At 39.0% G+C, this 23310-nt stretch overlaps 1 protein-coding gene across 1 annotated transcript; it reads right to left on the reverse strand.

Annotated features, from left to right (window-relative positions):
• Positions 1–2263: 2263 nt before the first annotated feature.
• Positions 2264–19471, reverse strand: LOC140808959 (prolycopene isomerase 1, chloroplastic). Its single transcript, XM_073166361.1, has 9 exons — positions 19145–19471; positions 5977–6200; positions 5670–5780; positions 5027–5080; positions 4600–4887; positions 3917–4108; positions 3635–3793; positions 3103–3339; positions 2264–2736 (listed from the first exon to the last, which is right to left on the reverse strand). The coding sequence occupies exons 1-9, from the start codon at positions 19452–19454 to the stop codon at positions 2422–2424; spliced, it is 1890 nt and encodes a 629-aa protein (XP_073022462.1). The 5' UTR covers positions 19455–19471; the 3' UTR covers positions 2264–2421.
• Positions 19472–23310: the final 3839 nt, after the last annotated feature.

Genomic DNA, 23310 nt, shown 5'->3' on the forward strand with positions numbered 1-23310 from the left:
CGTGTTGAATTCATTGATGTGTTTAGCCACTGAAGCACCTTCTCTCATCTTCAAGTTAAATAACTTCTTCATGAGATGCACTTTGTTGTTAGCTGATGGCTTCTCGTACATGTCCGATAAAATGGACATCATCTCCTCCGTTGTTTTTGCCTCCGCCACGTTATGTGCCACGTTCTTCGTTAGGGTCAATCGTATTACACCTAACACTTGTCGGTCAAGAAGCTTCCAGTCATCATCCTCCATCTTTTCCGGCTTCTTTCCAGATAGAGGTTGATGCAACTTCCTGCTATACAGATAATCTCTAATCTGTAACCGCCAGAACGAAAAATCTGTTCCGTCGAACTTGTTGATTCCCGGTCCCGATCCATCATCTCCGGCCATCACTTCTCTAGCCTTAACAGAAAATCAAAAAAATCTTTTCTGATGTGGAAGATCAGACAAAGCTGCAACCACAGAGCATACTCAGAATTTTTAAGAATTTTCACAACAAGGCTCTGATACCAGTTGTTGGGGAATTACCCCGAAGCGATGCCGATCACGATGATAATAGCACCCAAAAATGCGGAATAAAATAACCAACAAGAACACAAAGATTTACGTGGTTCACCCAATATAGGCTACATCCACGGAGCACTGCAACTTTTATAACCGGAAGAAATATTACAACAAGTGTATACACCAATACACTCAATATCTCACGATCCCAATCCCGAGTATACCGAGAAAATATTTTCTCTAACTCACAAAAGAGAATTCCCGCACTCAAGAAAAAAATACACTCTTTTTTTCTATGCACTCTCTTTTTATCAAAGCTGAATAGCTTTTGATTTTGGGATACTAAAAACAAACAAAGAAGGCTCAATTTATAACAAATTTTCCTCGTTCATTTTTAGAAACTTTCGATGTGGGATTCGTGATTTCTGAATATTTTATTTTGACGTGGGCCCCACCTTATTAAAATCCCACCTAACAGATGTAAGTAGTGAATACATACGTGAAAGAAACAGAAATGGTTAGGCTATAGTTCGGGATGCGTAATTATAACCTATATTTTTTAGTTAGCTTTTTTATAAAATATTTAAGATAAAGTCTAAATGAATTTAAAAAAATAATCAACTAAAAATAAACAAAAATACATTTTCATAAAACATATATTCTAAATATAAATAAAATTATAATTTAATTAAACTTTAATTTTTTTGACCAATTCGTTCTAACATATATTATAGGAAAACATGACCATATAAAATTCTTTTTTAATATTTATAAAAAAATAGAAAAAATTGTTTTCGGTTTGTTTGTCAGTTTTTTGGGTTTGGATTTTTGTTTTTGTTTTTTTTCCCCCTCTAAACCAGGAGTATGTCTTTTATGAGACGGTCTCACGAATCTTTATCTGTGAGACAGGTCAATCTTACCGATATTCACAATAAAAAGTAATACTCTAAAAAATCATATTTTTTCATGGATGACCCAAATAAGATATCCGTCTCACAAAAAACGACCATTGAGATCGTTTCGCACAAGTTTTTACACTAAACCAAAGATATAATGCCACTCCAACCAAACGAAGCTGGGAATTTCATGATTTTATGCCTCAATAGTCAAGACCATCTAATTAGAGTAGGCCTCATTACACCTTAGAATGGTCAATTGAAGCTAGGAACCTTTGTTGGTCCAATCGAGAATAACTTTATTTTCAAAGTGGAAAAAACACCACAAGTTCTTTGCCATTTTTTCTTCGTTTCCTTTTATATTTGTAAAAGACACAAAACTTCAGGACCACACCAAGAACAATTTTTTTTTTTTATTTTGACAAAAATTAAATGATTAGTGGGCTTCGGAGAAATAAGAGATTTTATTCCCTATAAACTGCTAAAATAATATAGAAGGGAATAAAAATTAAATTTTGGATTAAATTTAGCAGTTTAAAAAAAAAATTTTAATGGAGTTGGTCCATCTAATAGAGGAACTTTCAAAATCATGCATAAACAAATAATATTTTAGTGTTTTGATAACAATCATTGACCTATGAATCATCATATTGTCCAACAAATTAAATGTTTAATTGGTCTATCAACTTTATCTTATTTGTAATATGGCCCCATCGACTCATAATTAAAAACTACTTGTATTTCTTCAGCAACTGAGAAAAATTCATTATGTATTTGCCAGCTTGTTTTTTTAGCACAAAATATTCTTCTTTTTTTTATATATACAAATTATTCAATTAATTGAAGTAGAGTGCATCATGAACATCTTCACCTTCTTTATAAAAAGAAAATAAATTTATATGCAGTTTAGTTGTAAAATATCAGTGCACTTTTGAAAAAAATAGTAATGTGCTGGACATGTTGTGCCTTGTGTGTAGATAGATACATGGTTTAAGCCAAGGAAAAATGGGGATACCCATAAGAATCGACTCTATATTCCCACGGCATCAAGAAGTTGAGAATGCTGAGACACAGAGACTAGTGTGTTGGCAACAATGGCACCACTGGCAGCAACTGCAGGCACACCTATACCTGGAAAAGTTGAATCCCCGCAGCAGAAGAGTTGCGAAATGGGAGTCGAATGTCCAGGAAACGAGCCCTTACCAGCTTTTATAGCTGGACCGTACGTTCCTCTGTTGCGACGGAGAAACCTTTTGTGTGTTAATGGGGTTCCAACCAACTTCACCTCACATTTTTCGCGATCGAAACCTGGTCCAAGAGCTCGTTCTACGGCCTTCCACATTACCTAGAATATAAGACGTTTTTAAGGGATGCTTTGTTTCAATAAAAGGAGTAGAGAAAATTGGTCAGAAATCTATCCAATGACTAAAGAAAATAGAGTAGAGAGTTGACAACTATCGTCAGCAATGCCAGCCAACTTCAGAAGATATAGAACGAAGGTTAAACTAGACGTCGGCATTCTTGACAGTGTCAACCAAGTAAATCATCCACAACATTTCATAGAACCAATGAAAAGGCTAATGTTAGACTAACTGGATTGAAACTCAAATGGTTGTGAATTGCAAACATTATTGTTGGAAGATATGAAAATATCCCTGATCGTTTAACAATAATGGATTAGGGTAGTGAATCAGTCAGAATAATTAATTACCTCACTTCTTTGAGCCTTGAGTTCCTTGTACTCACTGCTTCTACGATCCAGCCCTTCCCAGAGCTCGAATGGCTCAGTTCCAGGTGTATAGGCATGCAAAATATGTTTCCCTTTTGGTGCAAGATTTGGACTCAGTGCACTGGGAACAGATATTAAAACAACATTCTGATCAGAATCGACCCCTCTTTCCCAATCATTAACGACAATGTGATGGATTTCCAGGTCTTCACGTATGCCCTATTCGTTGAAATATTTATTTGGGACAATAATGAGCAAACCAGAATGAGTAATATTTGGTAGAAGCAGTCATAATGATAGTACTACCGCAATATGCAGTCAATCCCTGTACTCAACCAGAGAGTGTCGATTAGCCAAGCCATGGTAGTTGGTTTTAGAGGACTTGAAATCTAGACTCTTCCATTTACAGTGCATGTAAAATACACGAACATATTCATTTATCTGATACCATCCTATTATTTTTATTGAACAGATCGTCAGAATCACAAATTAGTGGAAACCTCATAGAACTCACCTCAGCATCAAAACCCAAATGTAGATGCATAAAAGATTCACATTGTGGGGTTGCTTTAACCTTCTCCTGATAAGACTCAGGAATAGCTTCCACAGGCAACAGATTCAGCGTGTCCCACATAGATCCATTGCTGACAACTGCCTTTTTAGCACGAACAAACTGAATGAAAGATATATATATATATATATATATATATATATATATATATATATATATATAATATGTTAAACAGAATAATCTAGCTGATTTACAATTTGTTTATATTTTCAATTTTCTACGCACTTGTCCGCCTCTTAGTTTTACTCCAATAGCTCGACCATCTTCAACAATGATATTCTCCACATGACTTCTAAGAGAGAGGCGACCATTGAACTTCTGAAGACCTCGGACAAGAGCATCAACGATGGCTCCACTTCCATTTAGAGGATACTCTAAACAGCATCCTGGTTTGTACCATTCGGAAAACATGTATATCTGAAAAAAGGTATGAGAATAATTACATCTAATATTCATCAAAACTCACTCATGTTACTGACACAAGATTCATAGATTGTCTTCTTTAGAGAAATAGTGTAAAGACAAACAACCGGATCAACAAGGTTTAGAGTGATAGAGTTTATGGAGTCGAAGCACCAAACATATGGGGTGCCAAATCCTATGTAGTTGGAGACCAATAATTCCCATGCTCACTCGTATGGCACCCTACATGGCACATGGATTAAATTGTGGCACCTGAATATAGTCTATATAGTCTAAAAGATTTGAGTTGCATGATTTACACTATATATAACCTTTGGATACAGTGGTAGTTACTCTCTGTTACATACTTCATAAAAGATATCATGCAATCTAATACAAGTTTAATGCCCAAAAAAAGGATGAATCTATCGTAGAGCAATCTCCCAGAACAAAAGGCGCCATACAACTGAGGAATAATACTTGGAATTTAAGGAGAAAAAGCTCACAATCTCTGCTGACAGTATGCCATCAGATTTCACTCCAGCAAGCAAAAAGGACAGAAGATCCACCCAGTTGCGTACAAAAGGATCTTTCAGCTCCAAAGAGTCCATTACCTCTGAGAAGGGTCGGAGAAGCTTTGTGGCACCAAGAGCTCCCCGAGGTCCCATTTGAACGATGGATTTTAAGAGAGATGGGGCATATCTAGCACCAGAAGTAGAAAGAACACCCCAATCACCTCGGATTGATAGAGGAGGAAGAGCCATTGCAGCTGTAGACAGTGGAAGTACAGCATCCTATAAAGAACATAATGCAAAGATGCATTAAAAGTATATTAGTAAACAAAATCTAGGTAATAGAGTTTCAGAAATTTAACTATTTAAGGATCTGTCTCAAAATTCAGAAATAACATGTCATGAAACAAAACATACTTACAAGAAGTTTTCTCCATTCTCGTACAGCATCCAGACCAGCATATGTATGTAAATCCTGAAGAATAATACAGAAATAATATGGATTTTTTTACAATCTAGTGCTACATGTCAAATAGATTGAAATGAATAATATCATCACTACTACAGACATATATGAGTCTTTTGACTCCATGCACATTCAAAGAATAGACAAGACATCCCACAATCATTTGACAAGTATCATTCGTTACTTGCATCCTTATCAATTGCTTTCACTTTACGCCTAATAATCAATTATAACAAAAGCAAACAGTTCGGAAGCATCATCTCAGCAGTATCATCTTTCTTATCCTTGGTTTTTACTTTCACCATCAGATATTGTCTCCAAAAGGATTATTCTGATCGTTCCATTATTAAATACAACTCAACGTCTAAGAATCAAAATTCCTAACAAAACATAAGCACATGGATAATGACTCTTGTCAAAGTTTGAAGTGTACTTATGACGAGTTTCCATTCTATGGCAAAGTGGACAATATGCAGGATTGTCACAATGCTTAAAGAGAGAAAGGACACAACAGGAAAGAAGCATATAACTGAAAGGTTTTCAAATTGCTCTGATTTATAGTACAAGCACTAGCTGAAAAGAAAATCAATAAGTTCACCTTCAAAAACTCCGTTGGACCAATCCGAGATAGGAATTCACCTTCAGGTATGTATACCATCCATGAATCATAGGTTGCACAGGGAAATGATTCACCCAATGCATCAAGGACCTTCAAATAATTGAGAAGAAGACCATTTCATGAATATATCGAGTTTAATGTTTGATTAACATATCAATAAAGCAGTGGATTTTTTTGGCTTTTGGAGAAAAATAGATTCAGCTAATCACAAACTTTAATCGGTAGTCATGCAACATCCATCACCACAACAGACTAAAAGGTTGAAGTGAAAAAATACGAAACATACTTGAGCTAGAGGGTTAGCCTGAGGACCCCTTGATTGAAAACCGGAGAACAGAGATGGACCAGAGTCGAACTTGTAGCCCTTGATCTCAAAAGAATGAGCAGCACCACCGGGTAAATCATGGCTTTCCAATACCAAAACATCTTGCCCATACCTAGCTAGTAGTGATGCACAACAAAGACCAGCAATGCCACTTCCTATGACGACGACATCTGCCTCGGGTTTGCCTGCACATCATTCTGCAGTCACATTAAATCATTGCGGTGGAGTTAGAAACCCAGCCATGGATATGAATTCTTGTTCCACTAATTTCGCTCTGAGACTCATAGCAGTAATCGTTTTAGCCCAAGATCATTTCACCAATGAAAGCCTAGCAACACTTCCGTAGAAAAGATTTTAGTTGTTTATAGAAAAGATTTTATTCGTCTATATTTTGTAAATATTGATTGAGATAGAATTAGAAGATTTGACAAGATGTTAACAAAGTCTGATTCCTTGAAAGTGGCTGTCAGCAACAACACTCCAGCTCCGATCGCACCTCTGTCCGAGAGCGATCTTTCATCTCTTCATATTATGGCACACAAGCTCGACGGGAAGAACTACTTACAATGTACGTGGAAAATTGGGTTATCTTACTGGAGACCTTCCTTCTCCCAAGCAATCTGACCGATCGTATAAAATCTGGATGGCTGAAAATTCTATTGTGAGCTGATCGACTCCATGGAACCATGTGAGCTGATCGACTCCATGGAACCACAGATAAGGCATCGCTATCTACGGTTCCAGACAACAAAACAAGTTTGGGACGCAGCCCGTCGTATGTACTTGGATCTCGAAAATGCGTCTCAAATATTTGAAATTCTGTCCAAACTCAAAGAAATGAAGGGTCAAAATCTGTAACCCAATATTTCACTGAAATTCAAGATTTTTGGCAGGAGTTGGACCTTTTTCTTGATGATCAATCCACTTGTGTTACGTGCAGCACCAAATCCAGAATCTTGAAAAAGAAAGGGTGTTCGATTTTCTGGCTGGCCTTGATCGGAACTGGTGGCAGGATTGTTGCCCGCAATCCTTCCCTTCTCCCGAAGATGCATTTTCAGAAGTTCGACGTGAGGAGGTCTGCCGCAAGGTGATGCTTGCTGATGATATCGATCAACCTCTGTCAGCGCCTGAAGCATCAGCTTAAGTGTCCAACAAGCAGCCTGCACAAGGACCACGATCAAGCAGACGTCCTTGGTGCGAACACTGCAACAAACCAGGCCATACAAAAGACAAATGCTGGGACATCTACGGTAAACCAGTAATTGGTAATGCGGAAAAAATCAGATGGCCGAGGATTTCACACTCAATCCAGCCAAGAGAACACTATTCCAGCGGGTGTCTGCTCAGATCGAGGAATACTGGCGGCTCATAACTCAGGGGTAAATAAATCCTCCATCCAGCTCCACCGTCGGGTCATGCTCAGTTACTCAATCTGATAAAATTCCTTTGTGTTCATTTACTCCTATTACAGACCCTTGGATCATTGATTTGGGGGCCTCGGATCATATGACAGGTAGTCACGTTTATTTTGTTCATAGTTTCCTTGTTCTTGTCGAACCACTGTGAAAATGCTGATGGGTCTTTAACTCTTGTTGCTGGCATTGGCAATATCCAATTATCTCCACATATTACTCTCAAATCTGTTTTTCATGTTCCTGCTTTGAAATGCAATTTGATCTCTGTTAGCATATTAACACTTGATAATCATTATGTTGCTAAATTTCTACTACTGTCGTGTCAATTTCAGGACCTACCTTCGGGGATGACGATTGGCAATGTTAGGATTCATGGACTCTACTACTTTGAGGATACTTTATTAGGCAGTCCACGGTCCTTGATGTCCCTTGTTACTTCTGCTTATTCCAATTCTAGTGATAGGAAAATAGTGTCATGGCATTACAAACTTGGGCATCCTAGTTTTTCGTATTTAAAGCATCTGTCTCCGTCTTTGTTTAGTAATAAAACTCCTAATTCATTGCAATGTGAAGTGTCAGTTAGCTGAGCATATCCGTTCTTCTTTTTCTCCTATCCAATATACTACTTATGCTCCAATTACTTTAATTCACAGAAACATGTGAGGGCCATCACAAATCACCACGTCCCATGAAAAAATATGGTTCCTCACTTTCATTGATGATCATACATGGGTTACATGGGTTTATCTTCTTCGTGACAAATCTGAAACTAGCCAAAACATTTAAAATCTTTCATAAGATAATACAATCTCAATTCCAAACCAATATCCGCACTCTTTGCACTGATAATGGAAAATACTATTTTAACTCCACCTTGGGAAACTATTTGTTGGAACACGGAATTATACTCCAAAGTTCATGTGTGGATACTCCCCAACAAAATGATGTTTCTGAAAGGAATAACCGTCACTTCTTGGAAGTAGCTTGTTCCCTCATGTTTACCATGAACGTCCCAAAATATTTGTAGGGTGATGCCATTCTTACAGTTGCCTACCTCATAAATAGCCTTCCAAGTCGCTCACTCTTTTTTCAATTACCCCTTTCTCTGCACCAAAATACATATCCACGTCTTTCCCAATCCCATGACCTACATTTCAAAACATTTCGCTGCACAACATTTGTACACGTTCATGCTGATCATCGCAGTAAACTTGATCCTCGAGCTTTAAAAATTGTCTTCCTTGGGTACTATCCAACTCAGAAAGGTTATTGTTGTCATTGTCCTCGCACCAAAAAAAATGTCTCATGCGATGTAACCTTTTTTGAAGACACTCCCTATTTCCCCCAATTTCCCTTCAGGGGGGAGTAAAATCATTCACGATGAAGCTCGTTGTTCTTGGGACATTCTTACCCTACCTGATACTACTATCGATACCACAGTTATTCTCACAGCCATTTCTTCGTGTGATCACCTCAAACCCATGATACTTCCACTTCAAACAATGATTCCACTCCAAATCACAATGGAAAATCGGAAACAAGGGGAGTGTCAAGGAGTCAGCAAGAAATTCAAGCTAATTAAGAATAGTCAAATCTCAAACTAATAGAAAATTTGTGAATCCTAGTTACAGCCATGAAGAGAAACCGGTGGTAGATCCTTAGCCTCTAGACAAATCAGGTATTGTTCTTGATCTTGACGTACCAATTGCAGTACGAAAAAGTTTAAGATTGTGTACCAAGCATCCTATCTCCAAGTTTGTGTCATATTCTAATCTCTCACCTTCTTTTCGCTCTTTTACCTCGAAAATATCAAATATATAGATTCCCAGGTCTATCATGGAGGCATTATCCATCCCTGAGTGGAAAACTGCAGTTCTCGAAGAAATGTGTGCCTTGAAACAAAACAATACCTGGAGTGTAGTAGCCTGAATTCCAAATTGGGTAATTAACGGATTAATGGTGATTAAGAAGGTTTAATGTGTGATTTTGACCATGGTCATGATCGGACGGACCGAAGATGGTTCGGTAGCACCGAAGAGTTCGGACGATCCGAAGTGGGTTCGGTGGATCCGATCATGAGGTGTCAAGAGTTGATCGACACGTCAGTTTGCATGCAAGTTCGGATGATCCGAAGTGTAGGATCGGTGGATCCGATCATGAGGTGTCAAGAGCCGATGGACACGTAGGAGTTCGGACGTTCCGAAGTGTGTTCGGTGGATCCGAACATAGCCTATAAATAGTGCTCGGAATTCCTCATTTTGGATTGCAAATTCTTGAAGTTGTGTCTCCTAGTTGAGAGGTTTGGAAGGTTTCTAGGGTTAGTTGTTGGTCGAGCGATAGCCAAGAGCTGCCAGGATTGGTAGCGTAGCGACGCCTGAGTTACGAGGCAATCGACATCAAAGGGCTGTCGACGGACGAAGGTAAACCCTAAACCTTTGGTAGTACTGGTTTTGCTAGTCTAGCATGGTAGTATTGTTCATTGGGTATGCTTTTGATGCGTAGGCTTGTTCTAGACCTGATTAGCGGTGTTGCATAAGGCTAGGCTTGCTGTGATAGAGGTACGAAAGTACTATCCGAGATATCCTGGTCGAGTATACATCCTTATATGTGTTGCATGATTATGTGGTGCATTGATATATGTCATATGATGCATGCTATTATGTCACGTTTTATGATGCATGTTGCATTTCATGTTGAGCCGTATCTCCTTCGAGATAGCCTTTACTGTTGAGCTGTATCTCTTTCGAGATAAGCTATATCTTGTGGGGCCGCTCAGCCCTGTCTTGTCTTGTGGACGCATGGACACCGAGAGTACACAGTGGCCGACGGGTCCGGAGGGCTTCGGTGATCCGGGACATTTTAGGTCCACGTCTGTTCTTGTAGTGGATGCAGTGACCCAGAGGAGTACCGCGCGGCACTATCCACTTGGCGCCTCTAGACTGAGCATTTTGAGATCCTTTGTTACTCCTGTTTCTTGACTACCCTGGTATCATATCATAGCATGTGCATTTCATATAGGCTTGTATACTCATGCTTTTGTACTGGGCGTTCTTATCGCTCACGTCCTCGGTTTTGTTTATCTTGGACACCCCATTCCCACGGGGCAGGCCTCAGGTTGGATGGCTCAGGAAGAGCAGGAGGAGGACAGTGAGTAGCTGGTTGGTTTAGTTTTCAGTACTATTCTATTTCGATATGGTGGTACCGAATATATTTTGAGTTGTTCTGTTTTCGATTGGGTTGTATAACTATCGTTTGTTGGCCTTTTCCGCAATTATCTCTGATTATTTTTAATTAAGTTAGTTGCATGCTTAGTTCTTGATTAGTAGGTGATTCTGGAACGGGTCACTACATTTATGGTATCAGAGCATGCTTATGATTTTGGGATATAGATTCTGTTTTGGGATTTTCGTGGATCATTTTACCATTTTCCCTATTCTATCTTGTAGCGATGGCTGACCACTTTGGTGATGAGAGTAGTCAGGGAAGTGTAGGTCGTTGGGGTGACCAGGACGATCGTAGGCGTCATCGTGAACATCGTCATCGTCGGGATGGTCCTAGGCGTTTTGATTTGCACCGTTTCATTCAGATGGGGCCTAAGCCTTTAGTCGGCGGTGAGACTCCCGATGATGCTGAGGATTGGTTAGAGCGCATGGAGAGTTGTTTCCGTGCATTCCAGTGCACCGAGGAGCAGAGGATGGAGACCCTTAGTTTTCTTCTCGAGGGCCGTGCGCGCAAGTGGTGGCGATCGACTTCTGCGCCGATAGTTCAGTCCCAGGGTAGGGTGACTTGGGCCGATTTCCGTGCAGCTTTCATGCAGCTGTATTTTCCTCCAGCCCTTCGCCAGGCAAAGACGATTGAGCTCCTGAATCTTAAGCAGGGGAGTATGTCTGTTGATGAATATCAGCAGAAGTTCTTTGAGTTGTTACCTTTTGCCCCTCATATCAGTGGCAGTTCTGAGGCCAAGTATGACCATTTCCTTCAGGGTCTTAACCAGGAGATTTTTGATCGAGTCACTGTCTGTGATAATCCTACTTCGTATGATGGATTAGTGAACCGGTGTCGCCAGGCAGAGATCAGTCTCCAGCGTGGTAGGGCTATTCTTTCTTCTAGACCTCCGAGTACTTTGAGCCCTCGATCTCAGTCTTTCAAGAAATCTGGTTTTTCTTCTTCTGGATCTGGATCACGGTCTAGCGGTGTTTTCCGCTTTGGTAAGAAGAAGGTTTCTTGTGTGCATTGTGGGAAGAACCATCCATCGGAGCAATGCCGATCAGCCGCGGGAGCTTGTTTTCAGTGCGGAGAGATGGGTCATATCAAGAAGAATTGTCCTCAGTTGCGAGGTGGAGCAGGATCTGGTTCCGGATCTCAGACGACTGTTCAGCAGAGGAGGCAGGGTCAGGCAGTGGGTAATTCAAATCTTCGACCTTGTGCCCAAGGTCAGGTTTTTGCGTTGAACCAGGATCAGGCTGCAGATGAGACAGAGAGAGTCATAGCAGGTACTTTCTGTTTATGCGGTATTCCTGCTTTTGTTCTTATTGATACCGGAGCATCACATTCATTCATTTCTGCACGATTTGTTAAGCGTCATAAGTTACCGTATGTTTCTCTAGACGTCATTCTTTCCGTTTCTACCCCGATGGGTCATTCGGTGTTAGCGAAGCGTCTAGTGATGGGTTGTCCCTTAGATTTTGAGGGTAACGAATTGATTGCGAATCTTATGATCCTGGAGATGGAAGATTTTGATTGTATTCTAGGTATAGACCTATTGACTACCTACCGAGCTACCGTGGATTGTTACCAGAAGCTTGTTCAGTTTCGTACGACTGAGAGCTCTAGTTGGTTTTTCTATGGTGAGGGAGCGCGACCTCCGATGCCAGTGGTATCTGCTCTGAAAGCCTGTCGTGCTTTAGAGTCGGGCGGGGAAGGCTACCTCATCTATGCGATTGATTCGTCCACAGGTAGTGTTGGTATAGAGGATATTCCAGTGGTTTGTGAATTTCCTGATGTCTTCCCAGATGAGATTCCTGGTTTTCCTCCGGTTAGAGAGGTGGAATTTGGCATTGAGTTAATGCCAGGGACAGCACCGATTTCTCGTTCCCCCTATCGTCTTGCTCCGTCAGAGATGAGAGAATTGAAGCAGCAATTGCAGGATCTTCTTGATAAAGGTTATATTCGCCCAAGTGTTTCACCTTGGGGAGCTCCAGTCTTGTTTGTCAAGAAGAAAGATGGATCTATGCGATTGTGCATTGATTATCGCCAGCTGAATCGTGTAACGATCAAAAACAAGTATCCATTACCTCGTATCGATGATTTGTTCGATCAGCTCCAGGGTACCTCTGTTTACTCCAAGATTGACTTGCGATCGGGTTATCATCAGATGAGAGTTAGAGATGATGATATTTCCAAGACTGCATTTCGTACTCGATATGGGCATTACGAGTTTCTAGTTATGCCATTTGGATTGACGAATGCGCCAGCGGTGTTCATGGATCTGATGAATCGAGTCTTTCGGGATTTTCTAGATCAGTTTGTTGTGGTTTTCATCGACGATATCTTGATTTATTCTCACAATGTGGAAGAGCATATCCAGCACTTGAGGATTGTGTTGCAGATTCTTCGCGAGAAGCAATTGTATGCTAAGCTGAGTAAGTGCGAGTTCTGGATTGATCGTGTAGTATTCCTTGGTCATGTGATTTCCAAGGAAGGAATTTCTGTGGATCCCAGCAAGATCGAAGCAGTGCTGAATTGGTCACGTCCTACGACGGTGGCTGAGATCCGTAGTTTTCTAGGTCTGGCAGGGTATTATCGTCGCTTCATCGTGAATTTCTCCCAGGTAGCTAGACCATTGACGCAACTTACTCGGAAAGATGTCCCATTTGAGTGGTCATCTGAGTGCGAAGATAGTTTCAGAGAGCTTCGTCGACTTCTGACTTCTGCACCTGTTTTGGCGTTACCGTCAGGATCTGATGGGTTCAGTGTTTACACCGATGCCTCTTTTCAAGGCTTAGGGTGTGTGTTGACGCAGAATGGTCATGTGATCGCTTACGCATCCAGGCAGTTAAAACCTCACGAGGAAAAGTATCCTATTCATGATCTAGAATTAGCTGCTATTGTGTTTGCGCTAAAGATCTGGCGTCATTACTTGTACGGGGTTAAGTTTGAAATTTTCACTGATCATAAGAGTCTGAAGTATCTGTTCACTCAGGCTGAGTTGAACATGAGACAACGTCGTTGGATGGATCTACTTAAAGATTATGACTGCGAGATTAAGTACCATCCAGGTTCTGCGAATCTCACAGCCGATGCTCTTAGTCGCAAGGTGAGAGCCTCTGCACTTCAGACCAGTGCTATGATTAGTACTATCCAGGATTGTTGTTCATTGGGATTTAATTTCAAACATCGGAAAGGTATGGAGAGCATTCGTGTTGCTACCATTTTATCTGAGCCAGCTTTGTTCGCTCGGATTCGAGATGCACAGATGTCTGATCTCAAGACTCAGAGATTAGCTCGGTTGGCTGGTGGAGATAGTAATTTCCATTATCAGTCTAATGGTCTTCTGTGTTTGTCTAATCGGGTTGTAGTACTAGAAGATGATACTTTGAGGGAAGAGATTTTATCTCAGGCCCATCGAAGCAAGTTGAGTGTCCATCCAGGAAGCAACAAAATGTATAAAGATTTGAGGACACGATTTTGGTGGAAAGGGATGAAGCGCAGCGTTTATCAGTTTGTTTCCAAGTGTCTTGTTTGTCAGCAGGTTAAGGCAGAGCACCGTCGACCGGGAGGATTATTGTTGAACTTACCTATTCCCGAATGGAAGTGGGAGCATATCGCGATGGATTTCATTACTCACTTGCCATTATCGTCAAGGAATAGTGATGCTATTTGGGTAGTGGTGGATCGACTCACCAAGTCTGCTCATTTTCTGCCATATAACCGTGATTTCACTTTCGATCGTATGGCTCGATTGTACATTCAAGAGATTGTACGTTTGCATGGGGTGCCAGTTAGTATTGTCAGTGACAGAGATCCTCGTTTTACCTCACGATTTTGGGGTAGTTTCCAGGCAGCATTGGGCACTTCATTAAGTTTGAGTACAGCTTATCATCCAGAGACCGACGGTCAGACGGAGAGGACTATCCGTACACTTGAGGATATGATGCGAGCTTGTGTGATGGATTTCGGAACCGCTTGGCAGGATCATTTGCCTTTGATTGAGTTCGCGTACAACAACAGCTATCATCGTAGTATTGGTATGGCACCATTTGAGGCGTTGTATGGGCGACGTTGTCGTACTCCATTATTTTGGGATGAAGTTGGGGAACGACATGTTGAGGGACCGGAGTTAGTCCAGCAGGCTATTGATAAGGTTGCAGTAATCAAGAAACGGATTAAGATCGCTCAGGATCGACAGGCTAGTTATGCAAACACCAAGCGGCGACCTCTTTATTTTCAGCCAGGTGAGAAAGTGTTTCTCCAAGTTTCGCCTTTTCGCAGGATTTTGAGATTTGGTCTCAAGGGTAAGCTATCTCCGAGATTTATTGGTCCTTTTGAGATTTTGGAAAGCGTGGGAGATTTGGCTTACAGACTTGCATTGTCGTCGTACCTATCAAGTATTCATGATGTATTCCACGTATCTTTGTTGAGACGATACGTAGCAGATGAGTCTCACATTTTGCATCCCTCTGAAGTTCAACTAAATTCGGATTTGTCTTACGTGGAACGACCAGTGCGGATTCTCGATCGCAAAGACAAGGTATTGCGAAATAAGATTATTCCTCTTGTCTTAGTTCAGTGGCAGCGCAGAGGCACTGAAGAAGCCACTTGGGAGCTAGAGAGTCGTATGCGTTCGGAGCATCCAGAGCTCTTTTGAGTTGTACTATGGTTGTAATATGGATGTGTGTGTGTTTTCCGTTGTAATCTAAATATCAGTTGTGTTTAGCAACAATTGAGATATAATAACAAGGTTGTTACTCCTTTTTGTTCATCCTCTAAACCTGATTTCGAGGACGAAATCTTTTTAAGGGGGGGAGAATGTAGTAGCCTGAATTCCAAATTGGGTAATTAACGGATTAATGGTGATTAAGAAGGTTTAATGTGTGATTTTGACCATGGTCATGATCGGACGGACCGAAGATGGTTCGGTAGCACCGAAGAGTTCGGACGATCCGAAGTGGGTTCGGTGGATCCGATCATGAGGTGTCAAGAGTTGATCGACACGTCAGTTTGCATGCAAGTTCGGATGATCCGAAGTGTAGGATCGGTGGATCCGATCATGAGGTGTCAAGAGCCGATGGACACGTAGGAGTTCGGACGTTCCGAAGTGTGTTCGGTGGATCCGAACATAGCCTATAAATAGTGCTCGGAATTCCTCATTTTGGATTGCAAATTCTTGAAGTTGTGTCTCCTAGTTGAGAGGTTTGGAAGGTTTCTAGGGTTAGTTGTTGGTCGAGCGATAGCCAAGAGCTGCCAGGATTGGTAGCGTAGCGACGCCTGAGTTACGAGGCAATCGACATCAAAGGGCTGTCGACGGACGAAGGTAAACCCTAAACCTTTGGTAGTACTGGTTTTGCTAGTCTAGCATGGTAGTATTGTTCATTGGGTATGCTTTTGATGCGTAGGCTTGTTCTAGACCTGATTAGCGGTGTTGCGTAAGGCTAGGCTTGCTGTGATAGAGGTACGAAAGTACTATCCGAGATATCCTGGTCGAGTATACATCCTTATATGTGTTGCATGATTATGTGGTGCATTGATATATGTCATATGATGCATGCTATTATGTCACGTTTTATGATGCATGTTGCATTTCATGTTGAGCCGTATCTCCTTCGAGATAGCCTTTACTGTTGAGCTGTATCTCTTTCGAGATAAGCTATATCTTGTGGGGCCGCTCAGCCCTGTCTTGTCTTGTGGACGCATGGACACCGAGAGTACACAGTGGCCGACGGGTCCGGAGGGCTTCGGTGATCCGGGACATTTTAGGTCCACGTCTGTTCTTGTAGTGGATGCAGTGACCCAGAGGAGTACCGCGCGGCACTATCCACTTGGCGCCTCTAGACTGAGCATTTTGAGATCCTTTGTTACTCCTGTTTCTTGACTACCCTGATATCATATCATAGCATGTGCATTTCATATAGGCTTGTATACTCATGCTTTTGTACTGGGCGTTCTTATCGCTCACGTCCTCGGTTTTGTTTATCTTGGACACCCCATTCCCACGGGGCAGGCCTCAGGTTGGATGGCTCAGGAAGAGCAGGAGGAGGACAGTGAGTAGCTGGTTGGTTTAGTTTTCAGTACTATTCTATTTCGATATGGTTGTACCGAATATATTTTGAGTTGTTCTGTTTTCGATTGGGTTGTATAACTATCGTTTGTTGGCCTTTTCCGCAATTATCTCTGATTATTTTTAATTAAGTTAGTTGCATGCTTAGTTCTTGATTAGTAGGTGATTCTGGAACGGGTCACTACATGGAGCGTCGTAGAATTACCTCCAGAAAAAAACGTCGTGGGCTGCAAATGGGTCTTCATAGTCAAGTGTAAGGCAGATGGTTTTGTTGAAAGACATAAAGGTAGCCAAAGGCTTCATTCAAACGTATGGGATTGATTACACTGAGACTTTCGCTCTTGTTGCCAAACTAAATACTATTAGAATACTTTTATCCCTGGCAGCAAACCTCCAATGGCCTGCCACTGCATCAACTTGATATAAAGAATACATTTCTAAGTGGAGAATTTGATGAAGAAGTTTATACGAGTCAACCTCCCGGATTTGAAGAACTAGGGGTAAAAACAGTTTGTAAGCTCAAAAAATCACTCTATTGGCTGAAATAGTCTCCTCGTGCATGGTTTGACAAATTCTCCAAAGTAATATAGGGGCTTGGATACGTTCAAGGACAAGACGAAGGACAAGCCGATCACAGACTCTTTACCAAACACTCTACAAAAAGAAGCATAACCATCCTTATAGTCTATGTCGATTACACCATTCTAACCTGGAATGACGATGAAGAAATGGAGAAAATCAAGATGATGAAGGCAAAGAGAATTCGAAATTAAAGATCTCATAGCCCTGAAGTATTTCCTATGGATGGAAATTGCAAGAAGCAAACAGGGTATCTCAGTTTCTCAAAGAAAATAAGCCTTAAATTTTCTACAAGAAACATGTATGTTGGGATGCAAACCAAACAAAACCTCAATTGAATTGGGAGATGAAGCAAAATTTATTGAAGGAAGATCAGACCGGTTGATAAAGGAAGCTATCAACGTCTAGTTGGAAAACTCATCTATTTCTTATACACTCGTCCTGATATTGCCTTTGCAATAAGCTTAGTAAGCCAATACATGCATTCACCATGTCAAGGTCACCTCAATGCAGTATATCGAATCCTGAGATACTTGAAGCAAACTCCTACGAGATTATTATTCTTCGCAAAGACTAATGATCGAAGTGTGAAGGCTTTCACCAATGCGGATTGAGTTGGCTCCATCAATGATCAAAAGTCAACCCCTGGGTACTATACGATGATATGGGGAAATTTAGTACCATGGCGAAGCAAAAAACAGACGGTTGTCGCAAGAAGCTTTGCTGAAGCAGAATATAGGGCTATGGCTCATGGGGTATGCAAACTAATCTGGATAAAAAGGGTGACAGAAGAGTTAAATATTCAGTTTGAAGGTCATATGAAACTGTACTGTGATAATACGTCAACAATCAGCATAGCTCACAATCCTGTTCACCATGACCCAACCAAGTATGTGTAAGTGGATCGACACTTCGTTAGGGAAAAAGTGGATAAAGGCGTCCTTTGTATTGAATATGTGCCTACATCCCACCAACTTGTAGATCTTCTTACGAAAGGATTAACGGAACATACTCTTGAGTTTCTTATTGGCAAACTTGGCCTCATCAACATCTATAGCCAAGTTTTAAATTGTTTATAGAAAATATTTTAATTGTCTATATTTGTGTAAATATCGATTGAGATAGAGTTAAAAGATTTCCTAGGATATTTTATACTTTTAGAATTAGAATAATAGGGTAATATTTTCTTGTTTCCTTAATTTACGGGATTGCTTCCTATTGTAATCTCTAAATGATATAACATCGTATTCATCAATAATATGCATATTTCATTGTCTTCCTCTGCATTTTTTACTTCTATTTGGAAAGTATACTACCATACAAGCAAATAAAAACTCCAACAACTTCAAGTGATATCCGTGAAATAAAAGAACAATGAATTACCAACATTCAAATTGAAATAATTCCAACATTAGCAGAGCTGGAAACTCTACATTAAAAGTTTCTTGTTCTTAGTAAACTAAAATGTTCTAATCCTCCGGGAAATTTAAGAGGGCGATAAACGCATTCGATATCATACTATCAAATGCAATGACACAACTAAATCTCTGAAGAAATTCTACAAAACGAATCACATCACGACAAGCCCCATTCTTGGACAAATAAACCGAGCTTCATGATCTTTTCTCTCATTTAGCCTGTCTACAAACAAAAAAGGACCTATCCAATAATTTAAATCCTTAAAATTATGGTTTCTTAAGCTTTTCTAGGCTATCATCAACATCCGTGCAATTCAATCCATAGCAACAACTCAACACACGTCGGGTAAAAACATTATTCCAAAACCACATTATCTAAATTTACACTGGACAACAACGTTCTTGCATGAGTGAGAAGGGAAGATAGAGAAAGAAGAAACCTGTAAAGGTCTGATTTTGAGTGATTGTTGCTGGAGAGGTGTAGCCATTGCCTTTGGAGCTGGACTCAAACCCAGTAGTACTGGATTTTCGAGCGAAAAAGGTTGGGATTCTGCATTTGTTATTGGAATCGTAAACGGGCCGTTGAAGGAAAAGAGGAGAAGCAATCCCACAACTCACACTCAACGCCATGAATGACCAGGAACCGAGTTTGCGTCTATGTTTCTTGGTGGCAGTGGAAGATGATGACGTGGCGCTTTCACAAACTTGAGAGCAATATGTGGTGTAAAATTTGATTTTTATGTGATTCATAGGATCACACGTTGTTTTTTGGGAAATGATCCATAAATCCTTAACACGAAAGTACCCTCCATTTCTTTTCAATCCCGACAATACTCTTTATTTAAATATTTCAATAAGAGCAGGTCTCTTGTTAAACAGGTCAATCCTACCGATATTCACAATAAAAAATAATATTTTTAACATAAAAAGTAATATTTTTTCATGGATGACTCAAACAAAAGATCTGTCTCACAGAATACGACCTGTAAGATCATCTCACATAAGTTTTTACCTTTCAATAATCAATTGAAGGTAGAATATGATGAAAGAGTTATTTTCACTCGCTGAAACGACGGCTTCTTGCACGATAGAAGACATTGATCTCCGATAACAAACTTGCTAATAGAGGTCATCTTCGATGGAAGGACGAAAATCTTGTAGAGGGAATGAATTGTTAGATGTTGGTAAAGGCTTGAAATCGACGAAAGTGTCGAAAGAGAATAAAAAAACCAAAAAAGGTTGGAATTTGTTTGCTTGAAATCCGTATTCTGTTCTATAAATCGACCAAAATATGTTCTTTTTCATAATAAACTAAGAAGTTTAGCATGTTGATGATCAAATTTTTCCTCATTTTTTAAATCTGATCGTGTTCGATTTGTCACAATTTTTTAGGGTTTTGTTTCAAATGTATTGCTACTTTTTTTGTTGAGTGAGTTTCATGTGAGACCGTCTCATGTATCTTAATCTGACGGGTCAACCCTACTGATATTCACAATAAAAAGTAATACTCTTAGCATAAAAATAATATTTTTTCATGGATGACTCAAATAAGAGATCCGTCTCACAAATACGACCCGTGAGACCATCTCACACAAGTTTTTGTCTTTCTTGTTTACATCGTTTGTTATGTTTTATTTGATATTTTTTCGAAATATTTGAATAAGTATTCTTAAGTTCGTAATTATTTGTTACAATTTATGAATTTAATTATTTTATCCCCACTTTACAGGGTTTTCTTCTTTGATAAAAAATTACTTTATTATGATATAGCGTCGAATAAGCCACAACTCTATTCCCGACTCTCCTTAGGAACCAAAGTAAAGACAGTAGAATTACATATATGCTTTCATCCGGCAAAAATTTTATGTTGTCACATTAAATTATTTATTTGAAATGCTTGAATAGTCTTTGTAAGTTCATAAATTCGTTTCATTTTGTTTTTCTTATTTGTTTATCCCCAATATTTAGGTCATTTTTTAATTTGTTATGTGGTTTATGTTTATTAGTTTGTCCTCTTCAATGGAATAATTATTCATTTGAAATGATTGAATGAGTGTGATAAATCTCTCTTTGGCCATAATTTCGTTTTTTGATTGAAATTATCATGAAAATGTTAAGGTATATCTTGGTTACAAAATCTCAATCTTTCTAAATGCTACTATAATGTTATGAAATTTGATGTTTTTGTTCTTGTGATTATATATTAGATAGTGTGATAATGGTAAGTAAACAAAAGAGCAATTTTTATAAATTCATACCATGTTCCCAAATTTGATGGTTTTGTTCTTTGATTGTATATTTGAAACTGTGATAATGGTAATATTTTCATATATTTTTTAAATATCAGAACGGACTGATGGAGAGGAAATAATGGATGATGTTGAGTTGATAATAGTGAGAATGTAATATTTTCACGATGCTCCTCTGCTTATTGTAAAAAAATTACGGAAGAGTTGAAGCCGGTTATAGGTAATGAACAACTGAGTAGGATAAAGGATACTCTAGTTGGTAAATGGACAGACATGTCAATTTTTCAAGTGAGTAGTGGAAGAATATATTAATAGGTGTCGATTTTACGTGTTATTTCACATTGTTTTGAGTACGTTATAATTACGTGATTTTATTTTATTGATTACGTATTTTATTATTTTATTTTATAAAATGTGTATTTGGGTGACTCCTCATTTGTGTCGGTTGATTTCTAGGAAAAGTGAGAAAAATATAGAAAAATATGATAACTGGTAGACATCGTTTAAGCCAAGACATAAGGTGTGGCGTTAGGGCGGTCAAAATTGATCGAGAGTTAAAAAAATAATAGCACTTGACAGAAACGCCCCAACGCGAACATGAAGTGTAAAAGCATGTAATGCGATTCTTTAACCAAAAAGAAGAAATAATATTTTGAGTAGGAAATAAAGGGTTGCATGATGGAAAGGGCTGAAGATGCTTTGTGAAGCCTTAAATACATGGGAGACAAGCTTTTATGGGTATATATTGAAAAGAGAGGAAAGAAAAATCTAGGGAGGGCAAGAGGCAGCCGTAGGAAGCAAATGAAGAATAGCACAAAAGCTTCAGATAGAGAGCTTCAGGAGCTGCAACAAGAAAGAGGAAATCGAGAAACAAGAGTTCAATTCGTGTGTTTATTTCTTATTCTCTTCTTTTACTTTTTTTATTTTAGTTAGGATTTAGGGGATCTTACCTCAAACATGTATGTTGTGATTTATATTTGAAGATTGAATTTGAGTTTTAAGCATTCTTGATTGTATTATTGAGTTTATTTGGGTTGTGGAAGCGTGACTAATTTCTTCAGTGTTTAATATTGTGATTGAATTCAATAGACGATTTCACAATATATAGGAACAAATAACATAATATATCTATGAATCTATAACTTGCATAGACATACGAAGTTGGATATATGTTGATAGTCAGAGTACAATAGGTCGAAAACTAAATAATTTCACGGTTCGTTAATGCAATTGCAATTGTTAAATAACACAAGCTCGATAGAGTATATTAATATATTAGTAAATCTCAACAAAATTATGATTTAAGAATTGAAATTCAATATTTAGAGAAAATTAAGGAGTAAATGAACCAAGATCCTAATAATTGTTTGCTTATTATTTTTATTTCCAATTATTTATATTTTGTTCATTTCGTATTTTTATTTGAATTTAAATTTAGTTTATAAATTTATTTACATTTTGTTTTAATTAACTAAAGAATTGTGCTTTAGGTTGTCTAATTAATCTCTGTTGAACATGGAATTTTACAATGCAAGAAATGTTCGATTACATTTCTGGTGTCATTGCCGGAGATTGAAATTGAAAAATTTTAAATTTTACCTTTTTGTTACTTTCTTTAGTTATTTTTATTTTTTTATTATATTTCATTCATGCGTGATCTACCGCTTCCTATTTTATTTCGCAGGAATTTTTCTTGTACAATACTTCGAGATGTTCCAACAACAAGTATCACAAGTTTTGCCTAACAACATAGAGAGCCAATCTATTCAACATGAGACAAATTCAATAGTTTAGAAAACAATTTTCGGTATCGTGACTGTTCTAAATATTTTCTTAATCGAATTTTCTTTAATGGGTTGGATGTTGTAACACGAAAATGGATAATCAATGGAGCTCTGACAACTGGTAGTCCCATATTTCGCCAAAGTGATGATGAGATGGTACACTTGTTCAATAATATGGCCGATATAACTATGATCAGTATAGAGATCCTTCACTTGACCCACCAATACCCACCCGAAATTAGTTACCCAGATTTTAGGAATCAACCGTTCGATTATCAAGATGAGGATGAAGATAGTTTATAATTAACCATGAATCAATTCGAGGTTATGGTGGACAAATATGTGGCATTGACCGAGGAAACTATAGAAACTCGGTCTCAGTTGGAGGAAGTTTTAGAAAAAGTACCATAAGAAGATGAGCCACAAATGAAGTTGGGGGATGAACAAGTATCCAAGACTATCGACTTTAGCTCATCGATAATGTTATCATACACATATCTATGGGACCATTCTCTTCCTCCAACACCTATTTAAAAAGATTTTACCGAGAGCGAACAACGATGTTCTCTGCCC

This window comes from Primulina eburnea, chromosome 13 (assembly GCF_022965805.1).
Source record: "Primulina eburnea isolate SZY01 chromosome 13, ASM2296580v1, whole genome shotgun sequence".
Classification (NCBI taxonomy): Eukaryota; Viridiplantae; Streptophyta; class Magnoliopsida; order Lamiales; family Gesneriaceae; genus Primulina; species Primulina eburnea.